The 24,303-nt window shown below is 40.0% G+C and overlaps 1 protein-coding gene across 1 annotated transcript in view; it reads right to left on the bottom strand.

Annotated features, from left to right (window-relative positions):
* The window catches only part of Myo3a (myosin IIIA), a 195,238-nt gene that overhangs the window by 17,650 nt on the left and 153,285 nt on the right, over nucleotides 1–24,303 (bottom strand). Inside the window, exons 25-29 of the mRNA XM_075971112.1 lie at nucleotides 23,840–23,951; nucleotides 21,223–21,385; nucleotides 18,611–18,734; nucleotides 13,379–14,273; nucleotides 10,544–10,688 (exon numbers count right to left, since the gene is read on the bottom strand). Of these exons, the coding sequence (XP_075827227.1) occupies nucleotides 10,544–10,688; nucleotides 13,379–14,273; nucleotides 18,611–18,734; nucleotides 21,223–21,385; nucleotides 23,840–23,951 (1,439 nt within the window). The remainder of the gene's footprint in view (nucleotides 1–10,543; nucleotides 10,689–13,378; nucleotides 14,274–18,610; nucleotides 18,735–21,222; nucleotides 21,386–23,839; nucleotides 23,952–24,303) is intronic.

Genomic DNA, 24,303 nt, shown 5'->3' with positions numbered 1-24,303 from the left:
CCTGTAGGCCTGTGCTTGCTGCTTCAGGCTCTGTGAGTTCATATGAGCTTTGCTCAGTTGTTTTAGAGGGCCTCATGTTTCTGATGTCCTCTATCCCCTCTTGTACTTATACTGTGCCCACCTCCTCATCTGTGGGATTCCTTCAGCTCCGAGAGCAAGGTTTTGATGGAGACAACCCATTTAGAGATATGTGGCACAAAGTCTTCCCCCACTTCCTTTCCTCTCCCTTTCTCTCTCTCTCTCTCTCTCTCTCTCTCTCTCTCTCTCTCTCTCTCTCTCTCTCTCTCTCTCTCATGTCTGGCTGTGGGTCTATGGGTTCCCACCTACTGGAGAAGAAAGCTTAACTGAAATATTTTAAATTCTTGCAATGCCATAGTGTCTCCCCTTGTAATCTTGAAGAACAACACATTATTCCATCATGCATCTCTTCCTTATTGTCTCTTTGTGATTTCCTTGTAAGCTTCATTTTAAGATATTAATTTCCACTATTATTTCCAGTGAGTTATATTCCATTGTACTAGTTTATAAGAAAAAATAACTGTGATACATATCAACCTATGTATCATCTATCGATCTATCTGTCTGTCTGTCTATCTATCTACCATTACCCATCTCTTACGTCATCATCTGTATATCCATACTTAACTTTGTTGCTGAAGCAAATTATTGCTGAGACCTATTCCTTGCATTGTTAAGGCCATTCTTTACATTGTTAAGATGTAATTCTCCCACCATTTTATGCATCCTCTTTCATGATTATTTTCCTCAGAAACATCTCCACTTTCATACTATATCAGCTGAAACTGTTCCTTTTTACATTTTATTTTAATCTTGCTCTTGAATGGAATGGTTTTCATTGTTTCATAGTTAACTGTGATGTTGGTTTTAATTGAGGAAATACACACATTGCTAAAGAATATACTTCAGTTTTTAGTTTACTGGGTTTTGCATTTTATCAATACTACATGCTGGATTCTATTAAAAACGGCTTTGGTATTTATCGAGATTTTTCTTCTGACCTTTTGATATAGAGTTATATTCATATCATACGTATCACTTGAACAGTCTCTCCTATATGCTATTACATTCCACAGGAAAGCACTGTTTTCAGGAATTTTACCTTTAAATCCATAACTGACATGGGCTGATTCAGGTTGAACAGAACATTGATTTGAAACCTTTTGTTCTAAGATGTATAGACTTTCTAAAATAGATGTCATTTAATTTTATTTTTATATTTTCTTCTTAAACATAACACACACTGGATATTAGCTGTTCTTTGAATATCTGAGGACATTGTCTAAATATGTTCTTACATACTGTTTTGGAAATAATTTTTTTTTTTGGATTTTCGAGACAGGGTTTCTCTGTAGTTTTTGGTTCTTGTCCTGGAACTAGCTCTTGTAGACCAGGCTGGCCTTGAACTCACAGAGATCCGCCTGCCTCTGCCTCCCGAGTGCTGGGATTAAAGGCGTGCGCCACCACCGCCCGGCTGGAAATAATTTTTTGATGGAATACCATTGTAATGTTTTTCTTTGGAAGGCATATTATATTAAGTAATTAATTTTGCAAAGTTAATTGGCTTTTCAGAAGGCAGGCATTTTAGTATTTTCATAATGTAGTTGGTACAATCTTATTCTTATTTCTATTTATTTATGTATTAAAAATAATTAGGACTTTTTCTTTTTGTGTTTAGTAGCATTACCGTAGCTTCATTTACATAACTGTATTTCTGTCTTGTATTGCCCCCCCCCAGTGCCCTTATGTTTGAACTCCACAAGGGCTGAAACAATTCATTGGGTGAGCCTTCATGATTCAGTGGTCTCAGGGAATGCCCTTACAGACAGATCTGGAGGTGAGCTTCACTGTACCTAGTTGAGCTGGCAATCAAGATCAACCATGACACCTGACTATTCTAAGTTTGGGCTTTATTGAATCGTTTACAAACCAAGAATCATCTAAAATTATATTGCATGTCAATTATTAAAAGAAATTTAAGCATTGTATTTATAAAAATAAAAACAAAATTAACAGATCAAAAATTGTTTTAAAGCAGCTTGTCTTACTTCTACAACGTTTACATTGTCTTTAGACTGAATTTCTGACATGTAAACTAAATCCATTCCAACAAAACACTTAAAGCCGAAAGCTTGAGGTGGAAACAAAACTTCTGCAGCCAAATTACTTTTTCATATTGCATAGATTTTTTAACTCCTCAAGACTGCAGAGGACATGGAATTAACACAGAAACAGAAGCAAAGCAATTAACAAGGTGCTTCCAAGAGCCCATTAAGGTTTTGATATAGATGCATGAACAAAGACCAGCACTGCAGGTAGCATGAGAGCTGAGCAGTCCTTGGTGTGTTTGGACACCGTGCTACTCACTCGTACAAGAGCAAGTCCAACAGGGGCTCCATAAGTGCCCTTAATATAACAGCACTGCAGTAAGGTAAATTCACATGCAATGTGCTTACTATTTCACACCACTAGAGAAAGAGGCCTTAAAAAAATCTAGCATACTTTTAAAAATTGTAATTAGTCATAATGGGCTAGTCCCTAAACTCCTCAAAAGAATAATCAGGTCAGACTAATTTTTTTTTATCACAATGATATTCTGATGTGAAGAAAGCAATGAAGTGAACAGCTTTTTGCCAATCCTCCTGCTGCCAGTGCACCCCGCCCCAATGGAGGTGACCATGGCAAACTGAGTCCACTGGAAGCCCTGAGTCCGGTCTCCTTCCCTTAAGTTCTTCCTGCAGGTATTCTGTCACGTGACAAGAAAGGTAACTGACACATCAAGGCTATTTTATGAATGACATAAAACTTTCAAAAATAAGTTAAAAAAAAGATGCTATTTTCCCGTGACATTTACTTTGAAAACAGTAGTGAAACTTTCCCCTTTGATCAGCTCTCTGTGTGCGGAGGAAGGGCCATCTGTGGCTTGGGATGCACTGACAATACCATGGCAATGAATAGAATAGTATCCTTTTTTGTTTGCCGGGCACCACCTAAACTTGCAGCCTTGTGGATTAGTCAGTGCCTCTCCGTAAGAGAAGAAAGGGAGCTTATGTCTATGGTTCCAGGGTTATTCATGCCACAATCGGTCTTTGTTTCCCCTCTGTTCAATGGGCAACCCAAATTGCCAGGTGTATCATATTTAAGAAAAAAAGCATCTCCCTACCTGAAAGCATTTGACAGCAGGAATCATGCAATGTATGTGACAGGCCTGGACAGCTCTCAGGGCAAGAGTATTCACTAGGCTCTGTGACTAAATGGCCAACTTCTAGCTCACATGTACCACCTCTAGCTGTGTATACTGCCTTCTTGTCCTAGTTAGGGCTACTGTGATGAAACACCATGCTTACAAGCAATACAGACGTCTGAGGCATGAAGCAATCAAGTCTGAATCATGGGATATTTTGATAGTGGGATGTTTGAAAATGAGCCTGATTTGGTTTACCAAATGAGTTTTTTCTTAGAGGTACAGGGTGTGCCAGGAAATGCATGGAAGGAGTGGCCTGTTGAGTCTGTGCTCATAGAGGTTCCTAGTACATCAGCCATAGGCCTGGATCTTCTTTCCACAGCTGAAGGAAGGCTCTAGTAGAACCATGTTTTCCTTAGGTGAACTGTATATGTGAATAGCTGTTCTGATTAACTAAGAATATCTGTATCAAGTCCTCTTCTCTGACCAGAGGAGCTTAGAAGCAAATAATACATAAGAAAATCAGCAATAGTTTAAGGAGTGAATTGTTTTGAAAAAAAAAAAACAAATTTGCAAAGCCTTATTACCCTGGACATTATACTTTGTTGTGCTCATTGTGTTTAGAGGAAATGAAACAATGTTCTAGCTAATTAATTAGCAGACATTGAGTATCTACTGCATGATGAATAAATGGGTACACAGTGTGTGAATGATCCTGGGTGGGAAAGGTTTGGGATAGATAAATGTAGACTGTGGGCTTGAGAATCCATTTCTGTGGTGAAACCCAAACACCTTTGGGAAGTCTGTGATGCTAATAAAATGTATAAAGAAAACTGGAGGAAAGTTGCCAGACTAGAAAGGGTAAGAAATGGATAATTGGACTTCTGGGTTTAAATGTGATCACATGATAAGCATACACTGATCTATAAGGAAAATTAGCATCTAAAATTTAAGATGGGGTTTACCTAGCTTTGAGATAAACCTGACCTAGTGAGTGATTAGCCTCACAGCTGGACAGCCCAGTCTCTAGGCACTAGACCCTGGGGCAAAAATCGTGGGACCTTCCACCACCCACCTCAGCCACAAGGGCAGACTTCCTGCAGGTAGGCTGCTCCAACACCCCTCCATTGCTCTTCCCCAAAACCCACCCATCTCTCAAGAACTCGGTGACTCACTGAGACACAGACACCAACAGCAATGATTAGACAAAGAGGCAAAGGCACTGCTTGCATCAGTTGGGAGTAAGAGTGGGCAAGCACCAATGTAAGAATACATTCAACAGCCTTAAAAGCAATATGGCACCACCAGAACCTCTTGTTCTACAACAGGAACACCTGAACATCCCAACCCAGAAGCAGCAGAGGAAAACAACCTTAAAGAAAACTTCATGAAGATAATACAGAGCCTTAAAGAGGAAATAAAAAATCCCTTTAAAGAAACGGAGAAAAAGAGAAATAAAAAATTGGAAGAAATCAATAAATCTCTTATTTACACTAGCGAATTAACAGAACACCTGAAAGCTCTAGAACAAAAAGAAGCAAACTCACCCAGGAAGTGTAAATGACAGGAAATAATCAAATTGAGGGTTGAAATCAATAAAATAGCAACAAAGAGAACAACACAAAGAATCAAAAAAACAAAGAATTGGCACTTTGGGAAAATCAACAAGATAGACAAACCCTTATCCATACTCAACAAAAGGCAGAGAGAGAGAGAATCCAAATTAACAAAATCAGAAATGAATATTATTATAACAGACATTGAGGAAATCTAGAGAATCATCAGATTATACTTCAAAAACCTGTACTCCACAAAATTCGAAAATTTAAAAGGAAATGGACAACTTTCTTGGTAAGTTCCATATACCAAAATTAAATCAAGACCAGATAGACAATTTAAATAAACCTATAACCCCTAAGGAAATAGAAGTAGTCATTAAAATCTCCCAACCAAAACAACCCTCCCCAAAACAGGATCAGATGGCTTCAATGCAGACTTCTACAAGAATTTCAAAGAAGAGCTAGTTCCAATACTCCTCAAATTGTTCCATAAAATAGAAACAGAAGGAACATTGCCAAGCTCCTTTTACAATGCTACAAAGATGCACAATGCAATGATACATACAAAGATGCAACGATGAAAGAGAACTACAGACCAATCTCCCTCATAAACAGTGATGAAAAATAATAAAAAACTGGCAAACTGAATTCAACAACACATCAAAAAAATCCACCATGAACAATTAGGTTTCATTATGCAAGGTTGACTCAACATATGGAAATTTGTCAATGTAATCCACCACATCAACAAACTGAAAGAAAAAAAAAGTACATGATCATCTCGTTAGATGCCGAAAAAGTCTCTGATAAAAATTCAACACCCCTTCATGACACTAGTCTTGGAGAGATTAGGTATTCAAGGAACATATCTAAGCATAATAAAAGCAATTTACAGCAAGCTGACAGCCAACATCAAATTAAATGGAGGGAAACTCAAAGTGATTCCACTAAAATCAAGAACAAGACAAGGTTGTCCACTCTCTCCATATCTATTCAATATAGTTCTCAAAGTTCTAGAACAATAAGACAACAAAAGGAGATCAAGGGACACAAATTGTCAAGGAATAAGTCAAAGTATCACTATTTTGCATATGATGTGATACTATACATAAGCGACCTCAAACACTCTACCCAGAAACTCTTACAGCTGATAAACACCTTCAGTAATGTGGAGGGATACAAGGTTATCTAAAAAAAAATCAGTAGCCTTCCTATATACAAATAATAAATGGGCCAAGAAAGAAACCAGAGAAACATCACCCTTCAAAACAGCCACAAATATAAAATATCTCAGGGTAACTCTAACCCAACTAGTGAAAGACCTGTATGACAAGAACTTTAAGTCTCTAAAGAAAGAAATTGAAGAATATTTCAGATAATGGAATGATCTCCCATTCTATTTGGTAGGTAGGATCAGCATAATAAAAATGGCAATCTTACCAAAAGCAATCTACAGATTCAATGCAATCCCCATCAAAATCCCAACACATTTCTTCACAGACATTGGAAGAACAATACTCAACTTCATATGGAAAAACAAAAAAAAAACCTAGAATAGCTAAAACAATACTGTACAATAAGCGAAATTCCAAAGGCATCACCATTTCCTGACTTCAAACTCTTCTATAGAGCTATAGTCATAAAACAACTTGGTATTTGCATAAAAACAGACATGTAAACCAATGGAATCAAATCAAAGATCCTGACATTAATCCACACACCTATGAACTCCTGATTTGTGACAAAGAAGTCAAAAGGTACAATGGAAAGAGGAAAGCATCATGAAGAAAAATGCAAACAGATCCTTATTTATTGCCATGCACAAAACTCAAGTCCAAATGGGTCAAGGACCTCACTGAACTTGACAGAAGAGAAAGTGGGAAGAAGTCCTGAATTCATTAACACAGGGGACCACTTCCTAAGTAGAACACCAGTAGCAGAGACACTGAGAGCAACCATCAATAAATGGGACCTCCTAAAACTGAAAAGCTTCTTTAAGACAAAGAACACAGTAAATAAGACAAACAACAGTCTACAGAATGGGAAAAAGTCTTCACCAACCCCACAATGGATAGAGGCCTGATCTCCAAATATATAAAGAACTCAGTGCTGTTCTTCAAGAAATCCTTCCCATCATGGCAATGCCCCTCTGATCATGTCAGAACCCTTGACTCAATTCTTTTCTCATGTGATCAAGCACCCTAATCCTTGGTGATCTACCAAAGAATATAGATAGAAATATTATTTTTAGCTTTCTTGTTACTATCCATGGTTTTCTTCATGCTGTCAAATCCTATTCACACAAGACAAATGAAGTATCTCCAAAAATAAGATTGTTTAGATAGGACAAAATGATATTTTCACCATCACAATAATTCAGATACACAATACACAACTTCCTTTTTTCCTAAATTGGACTTAATTTCTACCTCTTAGTACTCATTTCTGTTTCCTAATATTTTTAAATGAATTTGTGGGGCTGGATAGATGGGTCAGAGGTTAAGAGCATTGGCTGCTACTCTTCCAGAGGTCCTGAGTTCAATTCCCAACAACCACATGGTGGCTCACAATTATCTGTAGTGAGATCTGGCGCCCTCCTCTGGCGTGTGGGCATACATCGAGGCAGAATGTTGTATACATAATAAATAAATAAATAAATCTTAAAAAAAAAGAATGTGTGTAGGATGTGTGCATGTGTGTGATCATGTGTGGGGCCAGAAGTTGATGTTGGGTGTTTTCCTCTGTCACCCTCCACTGTATTTACTGAGGTCAGGTGTCTTGATGAACCAGAGCTTGCCAGTGTGGCCAGTCTAGCCAGTCATGTTTTACATCCTATCTCTACTCTGTGAGAGCTGGTGTTACCTCTGTGCTGGGGATCCAGACTCTGGCGCCCATGTGCATGGCAAGCACTGTATTCACTGGACCACTCCCCACTGCCTTCTTGATTCCACAAATCTAAGTTGCTCAGCTAAGTTGCTTTCAATCGTCTTAATATTATAAATTAGTATCTTAATTCTATCCCCTTTTGCTAACTGGAGCCACATCTAAACTGGGGGTGAGATGAAATGTGAGCAGTTTCCTTGCTTTGATGTAGAGAGGCCATTTACTCTGTGGTCAGTTTTCAGCATCTGTTGCCTGACCGTCCCATACAGCTCTGATGGCCTGAAGGCATTTCCCAACATCATTACTTCCTGTCAAGTCATCTCAGACCCTGGCCTCTGGCTGATTTGGGTTCTCTCCCAGGCACTTTCTTAGTTACTGTTGACCGTGTGAGACTTCAGAGAGGTAGAGCAGAGCTTCTGCTCTCTACACACAAGGGCCAACAGCCTCAGGTGGCTTCAAGAAGAGCTTCTGAGATATAGTCTTCTTCCTGTTACACACCTGCTCATAAAGGGACAATGGCACATTGAAGAATAAAGCGAAGACCTGTGGCTTCTGCTTTCCGACCTGCCAACCTTCCCAAGAAGAACGAAGCAGAAAGCTGGGCAGCCAATCCACAGCTCACATTCATCTCCAGGACTCTCTCCCACTTCCACCTTTCCTATCGTGTAGTGGATGGGAGTACGAACTATTAGCCTTTGCCTGGCTTCTTTTGAATCTCCACACCACCTGTGCCTTCAGCTGCATGTGAAACCTGCAGCAATCTACAATTACTGCCCCATCCCCTCTGTCTAGCCCTTTTGGCACGGGACATGGGCAGAAGCCAACCTATTAAGGCTTTTGTTTAATTTTATTCTTCCCACTGTGAGATATTCTGGTCCCAGCCAGGAAGCATGCATGTAGCAGCACCATGGGTCACTCTACGCACAACTCTGTTAAGCTTCACTACAAAGACTATGGCACAGCGATTGATAGGATCTTAAAGAAACTGTCACTTTCTCCCAGGTCAGGCAAACAGTCACAGTCATCTTTGTATTTTTTTTTCTCCAGAGATTTTTCTTGCATGGCTAACAAACAAATCTACATGAGGTCAGGTAACTTCCTATTTTTGTTGAGAGCTACACATTACAGAAATGGGGTCAGGAAAGCAAAGGGTTTGAAAGTGAAGGGAAATAAAAGATGTTCCTAGAAGAGTCCTGAAGAGTCAACATATCCCGGAGGGGTGGGTAGCAGCCTCCCAACCCCATTTCCCACCCTTGCCCCACCCCAGGATAGGCCACAGAGAAGAGGCTTCCTAGGGCATGGAGGAGACTAGATTTTTGATTTTCTGATCCTGTTTGCAGAACATGCTGCTTCCACTGTGGAGATTGTAGGGCCCAGCAGGGGCCATGGGCGGAGGCCAGCAGAGGCCCTGGGTGGAGCCCAGCAGGGGCCATGGGTAGAGGCCAGCAGGGGCCATAGGCAGAGGCCAGCAGGGGCCATGGGCAGAGGCCAGCAGGGGCCATGAGCAGAGGCCAGCAGGGGCCCTGGGTGGAGCCCAGCAGGGGCCATGGGTAGAGGCCAGCAGGGGCCATAGGCAGAGGCCAGCAGGGGCCATGGATAGAGGCCAGCAGGGGCCATGGGCAGAGGCCAGCAGGGGCCATGGGCAGAGGCCAGCAGGGGCCATGGGCGTCCTGCTAATAACTCATGGACAAATGACTGGTGACCATGGGCTCTACCTGATTCTTCAGAGACACAGAAGATCCCAGGGCCTTTGCATATTCCTGAGGAACTGGGATCTGATCATTTCTGAGATGGGGCAGAATGTAATTGAGGATGTTTCTGATGAGGGTGTGGACACAAGAGAATCTTTAGACTCTGCTAATTGGAATGTAAACCAGTGCAGCTACTACCTGTGGAAATCAGTATGGGGTTTCCCAAAAATGTAAAAATAGATTGACCATATGGTCCAGAAAAACCACTTCTGGGTATTTATTTACCCAAAGGACTCCAATTCATCATATCACAGAGATACCTTATATCAATGTTTGCTGCAGTGCTACTCTCAGCACCTAAGTTACAGAACCGACTGAGGTGCTCGACAATAGAGAGACAGAGCCAGGCAACACAACAAGCACAGTGCAGTTGCTTTCAGCCATAAAAAATGAAGTTGTAGCATTTGCAGGAAAATGCATGTGGGTGAAAATTACCATGTTACGTGAATTAAGCCAGTCCCAGAAAGATATGCATATATGCTTTCTCTTTTCTGAGGCTACGAGACTTTGTACAGATATATGAGATCACGTGTGTATGTATGACAAGGAAGTAGAAATGAAACTCTTGAGGGGACAATGGAGACTAGCAGGCGGGGACTGGATGGGAAGAGGGGTAGAGCTGTGGGGTAAATAAGATCAGCATGCAACACATACTTGCATGAATAGAATACATTTTTATATAGCACGATACGAACAATCAATAAACACAATGAAAAATAAAAGAAAATGTAACCCCAGGAGTTCTGTGCCTGAGCAGAGGTTTGAAGGCTCCACATTCTTGCAGATGTGACCCTGAAATAGGGATGGTTCACGTTTGCTTTCTCTTATTAATCTGACATCGTAGCGCCCTTCTCTGAGCTACCCCTTGCCCTCTGCTGGTGCTCTAGGCCAAGTTAATGTTAAGATGCATAAAAGCAAGAAAATAATGAGGGCCCTCCTTCAGGAGAGTGGAATTAGAGACAGTAGGAGGTGGGTAGAACATTCTGGGAGAATGTTGTCTGTTTATATGAAATAGAATGAAACAAAGGCTCCAGTTCTTCTGTGATGCGGAACATTGCCTCAGGTCTACCACAGAACACCGCAGAGAGACTAAGACAGAGTCTGGAATGTCCTTCTGTCTCAGTGGCTCGACCATTACTGATCTTTACCTGAGAGATACCGATGAGTAGAAACACATCTATTAATTGGCTTATGGTGATAGATTCCCAGATAAAGCGGCTTCAGTTGCTGTGACAAAATCATTTCATTCAAGTTTTTCTGCAGAATGAAATAGTCTTCAGATAACTTGGATATCTAAAAAGAAGACCACATACCAGATTAAATCAAAGATAGGAATGCCAGGGCTCCACATGCACACAAAGTACCCAGTTCCTTACCAGACCCCATGGGGCTTTATAGCTCTTCTCCCAGAGCTACCTGGACCCGTGTACCCATGCCCAAAACGTCCTCACTTTACACAGCCTTCTACTCTGCTTCTTCTTGTCATGTTTTTTTTTCATCAAAAGTTGCAAACCTGTGATGCTACACTCAACATCTGTCCACCTGTCTTTGGGGCTCTTCAGAACTGGCTTCTGCGCTTACCTTCTTGCTCTGGTAGTCTACTTCTGAGGACCCACTGGCCTTTGGCTGTGTTAAGGCTCCCCACTTCCTCTCAGTCTTCTTAGCTGACTCAAGGCTTAGAACTCTTCTCCTTGATTCATCCCCTCATTTCCACTCTCTACCTCTCAGCTACTCTGCATTCCATCCCCTATGACCTGGATCTCTTGCTAGGGTGAGGGTAGGGTTTATGATTTTCTGTCTCTAAGACTGCACAAGTCAGAATTTCTACCTTTCTTCATCTGTTCCAGGTACACATCAACTTTGGGTTTCAAATACCTGATTTGATCTCTGGTGAGAAAAATTGTCCAACAAAGAAAGTAAAGATTGCACAAAAGTAAAACTCACTTTTCCTGGTGCTTAAAAATAAGAGTCATGCCACAATCCATAGACCCAGAGAGGCTAGCTGACAAGGAGGGCCCAAGGCAGGGGTGCATGGATTTCCCTGGGAAGGGGAAACAGAGGAGAACTACAGGACGCACTCAGGGCAGGTGAGGATGGGAACACGAGGGATTGGGTTAGGGTGTGAATGGAGACGGAGAGAGTGGGAAGACATGACTGGAAAGGGAGAGGGGCATTTGGGGCATTTTGTATTAGGTAAAATCCTGATAGAAGTAAACTCCCACTAATTTACAAAGATGATCCCAGCTAAGACTCCTAAAGATAGTGATAAGTAGCCTGAACTTCCCCTCTCCTGTGATCAGACTGGTGACTACCCCAATTGTCATCAGTGAGCTTTTGTCAGTGACTGATGGGAACAGATGCAGAGACCCATAGTCAGATATGTGACCAAGCTCAGGCAATCCTGCTGAAGAGAGGAAGAAAGGAATGTAGGAAACAGAGGAGTCAGGAATACAACAAGAAACCCCACAGAAACAACTGACCTTGTTTATAGGAACTCACAGAGTCTGAGCCAACAACCAGGGAGCCTGCATGGGGCCAACCTAGACCATCTACCTATATGTGACAGTTGTGTAGCTTGGTCTACTTGTGGGACTCCTAACAATAGGAGCAGGGGCTGCACCCGATGCTTTGGCTGGTACATGGAAACCTATTCCTCATACTGGATTGCCTTGTCCAGCCTTAATACAAGGGGAGGTACTTACTCTTACTGCAACTTGATATACCATGCTTTGTTGATACCCAAGAGAGGCCTGTCCCTTTCTGAACAGAAACAGAGGAGGAGTGGATTGAAATGGGGAGGGCAACAGAGTGGAGGTAGAGGGAGGGAATGGGAGGAGAAGAGGGAAGGGAAACTTTGGTTGGGAAGTAAAATAAATAAATATATAAAAATAAAAATATTCTCAAACCAGAAACAAGTAGTGGTTTCATATAATAGTTTAAAAAAACAGAAGAGAAGCCGGGCGGTGGTGGCGCACGCCTTTAATCCCAGACCTTGGGAGGCAGAGGCAGGCGGATCTTTGTGAGTTCGAGACCAGCCTGGTCTACAAGAGCTAGTTCCAGGACAGGCTCCAAAACCACAGAGAAACCTTGTCTCGAAAAATAAAAATAAAAATAAACCAGAAGAGTAAATGTCTAGGGAAATTACTCAGTAGCAGATCTCCGCTGATAGGTAAAGGACACGGGTAGTTGGGCCCAATCTCAAGGTTGAGATCCAGGGCAGGCATCATGCTCTCTCAGGTGCAGCTCTCACAGGGAACAACGCTTAGTTTAGGGACCAGAGATACTCGGTGTTCTCCTTTGAGCATACTCCTCCTGATTTTCTTCTGCTATTTTACAGGCTATTGACTACTCAAGTAATTTATGCATTTCATCTCAGAGGTCATCTAATTGGCATCTGTCATCTGCACAGGATGAAGTAAAGGTGCTGACACCGACAGACATCTCCTAAGGCAAGGGACCTGGAAAGAACAGGAATAGGCATTTGCTGCTCCTGTGATCTCTCCTTGGTTCACTCTTGGTCAGAATTACTTATTGTCATGCGACCTTCATGTCCATCAAACAGAGGCCCCAAGCTTCCTATCAGCTAACAACGTCAAAATAAGCTAAAATCTGGGGAATGGAGAAAGCCTATGTTCTCAGTTTTTAAAAATCTTTAAAAAAAGAACCCACATTTTTAGTGATGAAAGATTTCACAGATACATGAAATTTTCTAGTATCCAGCAGCAACACTTAAGTAAGTGATGTAAACCAACATCTGGTATTTTTACTATGTGTGATGGCTATCATAATTTTATTCTTTCTGCTTATGACAATCTATGGGCATAAAAGTCCATGGCTACATAAATAACACAGTCATCAATATATACTATTAAAAACATCTCATAAACACATATAAAACAGGTCCTCAGTTATTTACTATTTGTTTAATTAGTTATTAGATAGTTCCTAGAGACTTTTACTAGTAAATAAATTTATTTACATACCTGTCTTGAAAACATTGCCAAATCACAGGCTTCTTTTTCTGAAGCCACCTTTGAGTCTCTGTCGTTTGTATCCTTAATAGGATGGGTCCCCTCCTGCTTTGTAGGACAGGAATCAACACTGTGAATGCTTCTTGCTACTTCTGTGGGTGATGAAATGATCTTTTGATTCTTAAGGGAAGGTGACAGCCTGTCCTCCCCCAACTGTTGCCTTTGCTTGGAGCTCCGGTATTTACTCTGAATGAACAGGGCAGCCTTGTCTTCCTCCTGGGCCTGCTCCACTGGCCTGGTGTCTTTCTCTCTGAGGAACCCATGCAGGTGATAGTCTCTCTGCAGGCTGCACAGCGGTGCATTCTGAGTAACCACAGTTGGCTTCTTTTCTTTTCCTTTGCTGTCTGCATTTTGAAAGACTGACCTTTGGCTAAGACTAGGATCCACAGTTTTTCTCAGGTAAATCTCCTCAGTTAGCCACAGTCCTGGGCAGTTTGGCTTTTCCCATGGCTCCCTCCCTTCAAGAAATGTTGCTTTTGATTCTTCAAAGTTTGTCCCCTCTGTGTACCACTGACAGTAAGTCTGGATCATGGTGTCCCCTTTCTCCCCATTGTGTATCTTCCTGCTTTCCTCCAGGTCTTGCACATACTTCTGCCTGGGCCTTTCTTCTGCCCAAGGGTCTCCCACAACACACAGCTCTTGATTCTGCGGTCCCCCATACACATTGCTTATTTTCTTCTGAGTTTCATATCTTCTGTTGTTACCCTCAACAACATTGGTGGTTTTCTTCTCAGTTCTGCAGGGAGTTGTCCTTCCTGCAGATGGGCTCTCTTTGTTGTTTGGAGATAAAATGTTGGATTCATTAATAGAAACTGCATTTTCTGCCTGTTTCATCACAAAAGATTCCCTGTGCAAAAGATGAATCTGGAATAAGATAATGCTGAACCAGAGCATATTACTTTTGTTAGAAGTGATGTGCAACATTGTATGGTAAGACAGGCAAAAGAAACAAAGAAAACTCAACACAAAAACAGATCAAGTCTCATTAATAAAGTATTTTACAAAATGTCCTCTGTATTGATAACTGGAACGGATATTTAAATAACAAAACCAGTTTCAACTTGGAATGGGAAGTAGGCTAGTGTGTGAAAAGCTATATTTCTATTTGATGAGGTACCAAAATTCTACACATGATCAAGGCAGTCAAAAATTCAGCTTAGGTGGGGAGAGGCTCACGAAGCCCCACCCCTAGCTGAGGAGCTTTGGCAGTTGAAGGCTGCTGGGATGGAGAGGGTCAGTTTTTTTTTCAAGGAAGTGGCCCCTGTTAGGTAGTGCTCTCCTGGTGGATTGTCCTACATCTGTGCACATACGAAGAGCATTGACTGGAGTCAGTGGGCTATGGAAGAGGACATGGAGCTGGGAAGGGGACATGGCAGGAGGTGAGGTTGTCTGGGAGGAACCAGATGGAAACAGGTGGTTGATATGTTCAAAATACATTGTATACATCTATGAAATTCTCAGAGAATGAAAAAAATTGTCAAGAATTCTAGGAGTTTAATCCTCTAAAATACAACCTTTATAACAGTGAGTACATGATGCTAAGTTGTGGAAACTACACCCTGCTTTGGAACCAGAAGTCAGTGTGTTCACCAGCCTCACGTACTGGACTTTAACACGCACCGAACTCAGTGATCACAGGAAATATCATGCAAAATTAAAGCTAATTCAGTGTCCTTGGTCCACTCGAGATTGTGTAAGACAACAATGATTCTCTGATTCTCCTCCATCTGAGGACAGGGAGGTAAGGTCTTCTGTATGCCAATTTTTCTTTTCCTTTTCGAGCAATATAAAACCCACATAAGAACACTGCGCCATAGAGGGCATTGCGCCATAGAGTTAAACACTCATATCTGACACCCTAATACTGTCTATAGTGATTGGTGGTGATAGGGTGGGAGTGGGTTGAGAGTTGGGTTGGTGATGGGTTGGTGGGTAGTTGCTCAAAATTTCTGCTTGGCCTGTAGCCTATGTGAGAGTTTTGGTCTTTTAGAATCTGTTTGTAAGGAAAGACTCTAATTTGAGTAAGAGTCAGACAAATACATCGGGACTGCACTTTCCTCCTACATTGCTTGAGGCAGGCTCTTGCTGTGGAGCTCAGGCTGGCCTTGAACTCGGGGTCTTCCCAGTTTCCTAACTGAGGATTACAGGCCACATCCTGCCCATTTTCCTCGTTTCACCGACTACTTCTTAGACACCGGTGGCACATTCAGGCTGGTGTTGGGGCATAACAGAGTACTGGAGGAGCAGTCAGAAAACACGGTAGAGATCACAAACCCTCTTGTTTCACTGAGTCACTCCAGAGCATTTTGAGTACTTTCAGATTGCCTACTGAGAATACTTATATCTCATCAAAATATAACCGAGGCAAGAGAAACACAGTCTCTAAATGGCTACCTGCCAAGATTCATTGTAAATTTTTGTTTACATTGTTTGTGAGACTTTTTTATCTTACTGGAAAGACACTGCTGTATACATATCTAGGACGCAAGGTTCACCTCACTGTGGTGGACACATATGAATTCACTCTGTTCCTGAGCTAGTCCAGCTGTGGAGGACCTCAGGGCCACATGCTTCTCAGGAGAACAGCTAGACACCCAGCAGGGGAAGAATATCTGACCTCGTCTGATACCTGCTGGACAGGCTTAGAGGTCTTTATTGTCTATGAATGAGATTTTTCTAGATCACAGCTCAGGAGTGCTCAGAAGAGGCAGAGGCAACGTGAGAAGTGCGGATAGAGAGGTGGGTGTGAGCGTGAAGGAAAGGCAGGGGTTGTAGTGCAGGCCATGGATAGTGGTGTGTGCCAGACCTCTCTTTCCCCATCTTCTCTCATCCCTGTTTAGGCTCTCTTTCAGTCTACAAGTAGCAATTTCTAGAAGTGGTAAAAATTGTGTGTATGTGTGTGTGTGTGTGTGTGTGTGTGTGGTATATACATGTGTGTGTGTGGTATATACATGTGTGTGTGTGGTATATACATGTGTGTGTGTGTGGTATATACATGTGTGTGTGTGTGTGTGTGCGTGTGTGTGGTATATACGTGTGTGTGTGTGCGTGTGTGTGGTATATACATGTGCGTGTGTGTGGCATATACATGTGTGTGTGTGTGGTATATACATGTGTGTGTGTGGTATATGCATATGTACATGTACATGTGTACATGGATATGAAGTCATATTCACGTCTTCCTTATTTGCTCTCCATTTTATTTTCTAGGCAATGCCACACATTGAAGCTGGAGTCATGGATTCTGCTAAGCTGACCTGTCGGTTAGTTGACTCCAGGTATCTGCCTGTCTCCATTTCTTAACGCTGGGATTATAAAGGTACGCTGCCACATCTGTCTTTTTATGTGGGCGCTGGAGAGTTGAACTCACTTTCTTTTGCTTGTTGCAAAGCACTTTACTTCTGCATATTATATATCATTATCTACATATCTGTGTATCTATGTATCTCTATCATCTATCTATCTATCTATCTATCTATCTATCTATCTATCTATCTATCTATCTATCTATCTATCCTTTTATGATTTATCAAAATACATAACTATATATTAATGGGGTACTATGTGCTGTTATATACATTTACATAACATCTAATCAGATAAATCCTACCCAACTCCTCAAACACGTATCAGGTTTTTTTTACTGTGAAAATACTTAATATCCTTGTATGCTTTTAATGTCTGATTGTCCAATGTAAAATATCTCATCCTCAATTATGTGGGACAGTTTCTTATTAACTTGTCTACTCTAAAGGGGAATTCGTAGAGGGTAGAGTGTTATTAATCAGTGTCTGTAAACTGAACATGAATGCTGGTGTCTTTAGAAGAAAGGTGGAAGCAAATTGGTACATAATTGAACTGTAGATTTCCTTGATACACTATATATACAGATATTATATACACTATATAATGTCTATAAGCAGTAATATTTCTAGAAGATTATCAGTCCATCTTTCTCTTATATGTAACTTCTCTGGCTCCTATCATGTAGATCCTGCCCCTGATGCAGTCATGGAGATTCCCTGGAGTTTGCAGGACAGTTTTTACAACCAGTAATAAGGAAAAAAACATCATTCAGTATTGTCATCAAAGGGCACATACATATGTCTTTGAGTACACAGCACAGAAAACTGAAAACATAAAATGCCTCTAAATTTCAAACCGACATCCATGTTTGTTAAATAAGGAAGTGAGGTTGTGTGATATGGGGAGAGAGTGCACGAAGGGAGAAAAGGGGAGGTGACAAGGGTTCAAAGCTCACTGTGGGCATGAGTGTTGGGTGTGAGAACAACACACGTGGCTAAGTGGAGAGGAAAGGATGCCATCTTCTTCTGTCTTATTTGGTCACTCCTTCCATGGCTAATTCTGATGAAGGCAAAGGGTTCTAGGCTGGGTGTGGCGTGACCTTCACTTCTCTGGAGAACTATTTACTCATATTTTCATCAACTCACTTTACCATTGGGACTAAAACTACCTTACCTCCGTTAGTCTGGAGTAATCAGACACAGCTCTCTATTCTTATATCCTCCATGCTCTTTGCATAGCCTAATGACTTTTCCCTCTTTGTGTGATACTGAGGATTGGACTCAGAGCTTTGATTACACAAGGTTAAGTACATCACCAAATCCTTCTCTTTGTATATATTTATAGCAGAGCCAGCCAGCCTTACTAGCATTTTATTGGTCATATTCTTTTTCATGACGCTGTGAGTAATTTGAGGATAAGGACTTGGTTTCTTTAATCTTTGTATTCCACCACATAACATAAAGTCTGTTGAATAAATTTGTGGACCTGGTAATGGGTACTTTGAAATATGCATGTAAAGACCCAGGGGAGGAAAAAAGGCAGCAAGTGATTACAATTAGAACTGATTGGTATATTGGCTGCTATGGCCATAGGAAAAAATGGGAGGTTTGGGGACATTTAGATGGGGATGGAGATGTTACCCAGTTCTTGGAGTAGAACTGCAGAGGGCTGCACCTCAGAAGCCAAGAGGTGGGGGAGCCATCTGGGCATCAAAGTGTGACCATCAGTATAAAATGCTCGTGAATGCCTATGTGGTTGTGTGCTTCCCTGGTATTTGCTATACCAGTATCAGACAGTAACAACATAGACTAGAAACATCATTCTATGACCTTGGAACACCTTGATGCCAAAATAGCATCAGAGAGAACATCATTGTACCTTTTAATTTCAAAGTTTTTCTTGTAGTCAAATTCCTGATCATTAGCCCGATTGTTCATTACTGCAGCCTTTCTCACATTAGCGGTTCCTCTTCCTTGTTTTCTCAGGAGGTGTCTTCTTGCAGCTGAAGCACATGAGGAACAAAGGAACAGTTGGGAAAAAAATAAAAGAACATTAAATGAATACAGATGAGTGGTTTTGACTATTATTGTCATAGAAAATAATGAAAGTAAAGATGACAATAGATCCAGTTTTTTAAAAAAAATGGCTATCATTAACAAGACAATTTTAGGTATGAACTACAGCAATGGAATCCCCACTGGACTACGACAGCAGACGCCGAGAGTAAGGATGGCAGCGCCTCCTCTGCTGGAAATTATCTCCTTCTTGTTACGTTCAGCTCTTCACAGAGAAGACCGTTATTAGCTACATGGATAGTTTCTGTATTTTCACCCATTATCCTGGGGGTCATATATATTTTAGAATTCAGTTTTCAAAGTTTTGCTTTATTTTAGTAAGGTAACATGGAGTAACTATACATCCAGGAACATTCCCTTGTCTACATAGCTTTTTATAAAATTGTTTTTATTGATATATTTTTTTTCCTCTGCTTCCCTTCCTTCCTCTCCCCTCCTCTTTTGCCCTCTCCCATGATCCCCATGCTCCCAATTTACTCAGGAGATCTTGTCTTTTTCTACTTCCCATGTACATTAGATCTATGTACGTCTCTTTCAGGGTCCTCATTGTTGTCTAGGTTCTCTGGGATTGTGATTTATAGGCTGGTTTTTCTTTGCTTTATGTCTAAAAGCCACTTATGAGTGAGTACATATGGTATTTGTCTTTCTGGGTCTGGGTTACCTCACTCAGTATGATGTTTTCTAGATCCACCCATTTGTCTGTAAATTTCAAGTTGCCATTATTTTTTTCTGCTGTGTAGTACTCCATTGTATAAATGCATCACATTTTCCTTATCCATTCTTTGATTGCGGGGCATTTCGGTTGTTTCCAGGTTCTGGCTATGAAAAATAATGCTGCTGTGAACATAGTTGAGCACGTGTCCTCGTGGTATAATTGAACATCTTTTGGGTATATTCCCAAAAGTGGTATTGCTGGGTCTTGAGGTAGGTTGTTTCCTAATTTTCTGAGAAATTGCCATACTGATATCCAAAGGGGCTGTACCAGTTTTTACTCCCATCAGCAATGGAAGAATGTTCCCTTTACCCCATAACATCTTCAGCATAAGTTGTCATCAGTGTTTTTGATCTTGGCCATTCTTACAGGTGTAAGATGGAATCTCAGAGATGTTTTGATTTGCATTTCTCTGATGACTAAGGATATTGAGCATTTCATTAAGTGTCTTTCAGCCATTTTAGATTTTTCTGTTGAAAGTTTTCTGTTTAGGTCTGTAACCCATTTTTTATTGGATTATTTGTTCTTTTGATGACCAATTTCTTGAGTTTTTTGTATAATTTGAAGATCAACCCTCTGTCCCGGGTTGGTGAAGATATTTTCCCATTTTGTAGGCTGCCATTTTGTCTTGTTGACTGTATCCTTTGCTTTACAGACCAGATAGCTTCTTAAAGCAAAACTCAGGACCGTTTTTTTTTTCTCACAACAGCAGACTATTCCAACAATTTGGAATGAACTAATGGATATAAATAGTCTCACTTCTTACTATAAACAGGTAATGTTTAACTGACGGAGAAGTTATGAAAATCTTTTTAATCAGAGCTTTATTCTCTTGGGGTGGAGGATGAGATCCCAAAGTACTTTCATGTCTTGAGGGGAAGTTAACAGTTTGAAATTCTGACTGACAGAACTGAGAACAGGACATGGGTCTTTTAACAGTTACCTATGATGTCCACCATGTGAATTTTCTTCAGAGGGTGGCTATGCATGTCAGTGAGCTAAAAATTGGTTTAATGAGCCTAAATAAACACCTAAAATGAAACAAAATAGAGCAGGAATAAAATATCAGAGTGAAAGTCAAGTATATTTTTTATTAAGGTTATTTGATCAATTTTTTAAAAAAAGAATACAGTTGCAAGTCATCCTAGGCATGATTTAAATTTATATGAATGCCTTTAAAATAAAAAAGCAGCAAAACCCAAAGTCTATTAATGCATTTTAATAAAAATTTGTTAAGTGTGGTCCTATATATCATTTTCTTAGAGTTAATACGGAGGAATAGATGCCCTTTAACAAAATAAAATTTAATTAAATTGTCAAATACAATTGTCAAAAATTATGACAATTGTAACCTTTGGAATATAATAGGAAAAAATCTTATTGCCTAATGAGTTATGGTATTGTAATATGATTCTTGTGACTCAAATTAATACAATCGTTTGCCACATAAAGCAGGATGGGTCAGCTGTGTTTCATTAATCCTTGACAGGAAACTTAAAACCTTCAATTATTTAATTTAAATCAAAACATTTATTCCAATATTAAAAGTGTCAATCATTGCAACAACCTAATTTAGAGTAGCATGTCAATAAACACAAAAGTCACATGAAAATTGCAGGTCTATGAATAGGAAAATTCAATTTATGACCATATATACATATCTCATTATGCTCTCCACACTACAAGGTGACCTCAGTGATTACCTGACTGTATTATTACAGCACTGTCTTTCCTCTTCTGCTGTAGCTTTTGGTATCTTCTTGAGCCCAAGAATGCTCTGACACCAGCTTGAATCAAAACAAGCTTGTCAATGGCTTCCTTTCGCATTAGATTCAACTGTTCCACATGGTAATATTTAAGGAACACCTTAAGAGAATTAAAATAAAGTCCAGTAAGATCTTGGCACACAGCTGTACAGTGACTGTGTGTCATGCTTGAAGAAAAGACTGCATGTTGAACCTCATTGGGTCTGGAAAACATATTTACTTCTTGGGTGTGACTATTGCCCAGATTTTGATGCATAAACAAAATTTGTCTTTGAGAAGGAAGTAAAAGGAAGACCTGGAAACTCTTGGGGTTCTTTGGATCTGATATTCAGAATGGGGGTGATTCTGAGCTCTTTCCAGAAATATTTTACATCATATATTCTGGGTTAAGGCCATTTTATGCTTAAAACATCTTTAAAACAATGATATTTTCCAAATTTAAAAAATCATACAAATCTATCTAAATAGAAGGGCAGGTATTCATCAAATGCTCACTCACCAAACGATTCTTGAAACCTTTGGTTTTTTATCTGCTGGGGATATAAAGATAACTATGGCAGGTGGCTGTCAAGGCATTGCCAGTGGGGAAAATGAGGCAGATAGGGTCCCAGCAGAACCAACAACTGTCCTGATAGACTAACCACAGGGTGACTTCAGATCATTCTAAACTTAACATGAACTTTTACAAGGCAGGAGCCTAAAGACTAAAGGTATTTTTTTTCACATCTAAAGATTTTACCTTTACCCCTTCCCTTTAGAGAATATCTTTTTTTTTTTTCTTTTAATGGGTAAATTCTTCAACACAAATCACCTCAAAGAGTTCATTGAGCCCATCAAGAAAAGTAGTTAAAATCAAATGTTGTAGCTGAGTCATAACATCTGGTAACCTTGACTGTAGAACTCTCTCAGCATGCCTTTGAACCTGGAAACCTGGCACCACAGGCAAACAGTTCTGTGTTTACTATGGATTTTGATTGAATTCAATTTTAATTTCTACAGGATTCTAGATGTTAATATGTTTAGTTCATTCTGTTGTTGACAATTCATTTACAATTTAATGTGTTTAAAAAGGTCATCATCTTTTGCATAGCATTAGAAATGTTCTTATATTAAACACTTTTATCCATGTTAATGAGTTGGAAAGGTGAAGTGGAAAAATGTGAATAGCGTGAAAATGCTACTTAAATATCACACAGAACTGGCAGGCAAGGCCTTTTTACAAGTAAAAACTCCATTTGAAGTCACATGTGCATTTCTGACCATAAATGATGAGCTTTTAACCTGATACAGTTCATTTTTGTGGGCATTTTAAAGAAAATAGTCTGAATAAAATACATATTCTCTGTGCACCTTAAATTTTCCCTTATCAAATATAAAAAGAAAAGTGTTACTGAGTGTAAGACAGGTGATCAGAATAAAATCCCTCAAATTATTACCTGGATAATACATTCTCTGAACGTCATGAAATTCTCTCCCTTCCTTCTATGCCCAAGACACGCTATTCAGATTTCCTCGCAAATGAGGGCATTTTGTTCTGGTCCCTTTGGAGTAGTGGACAGTAGTTATTCTTGAATGGTCAATATATGAGGATTTCTGTAGCTTTGCTCTTTTTCCATCCTGTCTTGGGGTATATCTGGTATACCTCCAAGACACATTTGGAATGCACTGGGACTTACCCACTTTAAGAGGCTCTCAGGACATATGCCAGGTCCAGTGTATCCTTTCTCCAAACAGCTAGAAGTTTGGCTTCTACAGTCAAGATTATTTTTTAAAAAAATTTGTTCTCTAAGGAGTTAAATAAGATTTCCAAGACTCCCAAAGTTAATAGTTTATGCCAGTACTCGAACATCATGATGATGCTAAATATTTCAGATAAATACTAAAATAAATAAAGCTAAATACTTCAGATAAATTTCAAGTTTAAAATAGAAACTAAGTGAGAATTTAAAAAAGCAGAGAAAGCAAGAATCTCATTCTGATCTTAGACTAGCTCTCTGACTGTTTGATAAAGTAGATAAAAAGATGGTGGTAGTACATGCCTTTAATCTCAGCACTGGAGGCAGAAGCGGTATGTCTCTGTGAGTTCAAAACCAGCCTGGATTATAAAATGAGTGTCAGGCCAGAAATTCACAGTGAGACCCTGGTCCTTCCCATAGAAAAATATGTTTGTTTCCAATACCATTTGAAGTTAAGAATATTTATTGCCAGTGTCATTGGGAATTTTCTTCTGGATAAATCTTTGAAATAAAATTTTCTTATACTGCCTGCATCAGGTTTGCCTATAAGCATGTCTGTGGAACATTTTCTTGATTGCTAACTGATATAAGAAGTCATAGCCTACTGTGGGCAGTGTTGTTCTTAAGTAGGTAGTTCTGGGCTTTATAAAGAGCAAAAATGTTTTATCTTCATGAAGGAAGGCTTTATGTAGCATAAGATTCACTTCAAATTTTATATATTCTCTAACAAGAATCATAATAGTTTTAATAATAGTAAAATGTCACAACTCTTACAAATCCACTAATCATTATCTATAAAAATTATATGAAAATATTACTTTTGTTTTTCCAAGAGCCCAATTATCAAGACCAGCCTTTTCCAAAATGGTAGCGCAGGTATCTGGGCTCACTGGGGGCTCTTCACTAGACTTGTAGCAGAGAACATAATACCTGAAATGATAAAAATGACTGGTTAGTGGTCCAACAGCTCATCAGCAGTACCCACCTGGCAACTTTATCATGGCTAACAGATGCAGCTACCAGACTGAATGCTTGGCTCTCAGATAGCCTCCAAATGATGGCAGAGTGAAACCACCCCAGACAGACAGAAACCTAGAGCAATCTGTAGTTTCACTCCTGTGATTGCTTTCTATTTGGTTGTAGTTATAAACTTCATGTACAGGAAATCTTTTAATACAGGTACATGGGAATAGAATGGTATGTGTGTACAGATTACTGAAAAATCATGTTGAAAGCCTACAGAATTTAAATCACTTTGGGACTGAATATTTTATAAATGATG

The sequence above is a fragment of the Microtus pennsylvanicus genome, chromosome 4, assembly GCF_037038515.1.
Source record: "Microtus pennsylvanicus isolate mMicPen1 chromosome 4, mMicPen1.hap1, whole genome shotgun sequence".
NCBI lineage: Eukaryota > Metazoa > Chordata > Mammalia > Rodentia > Cricetidae > Microtus > Microtus pennsylvanicus.
The sequence above is the reverse complement of the archived record's forward strand: the minus strand, read 5'-3'. Positions and strand labels throughout refer to the sequence as shown.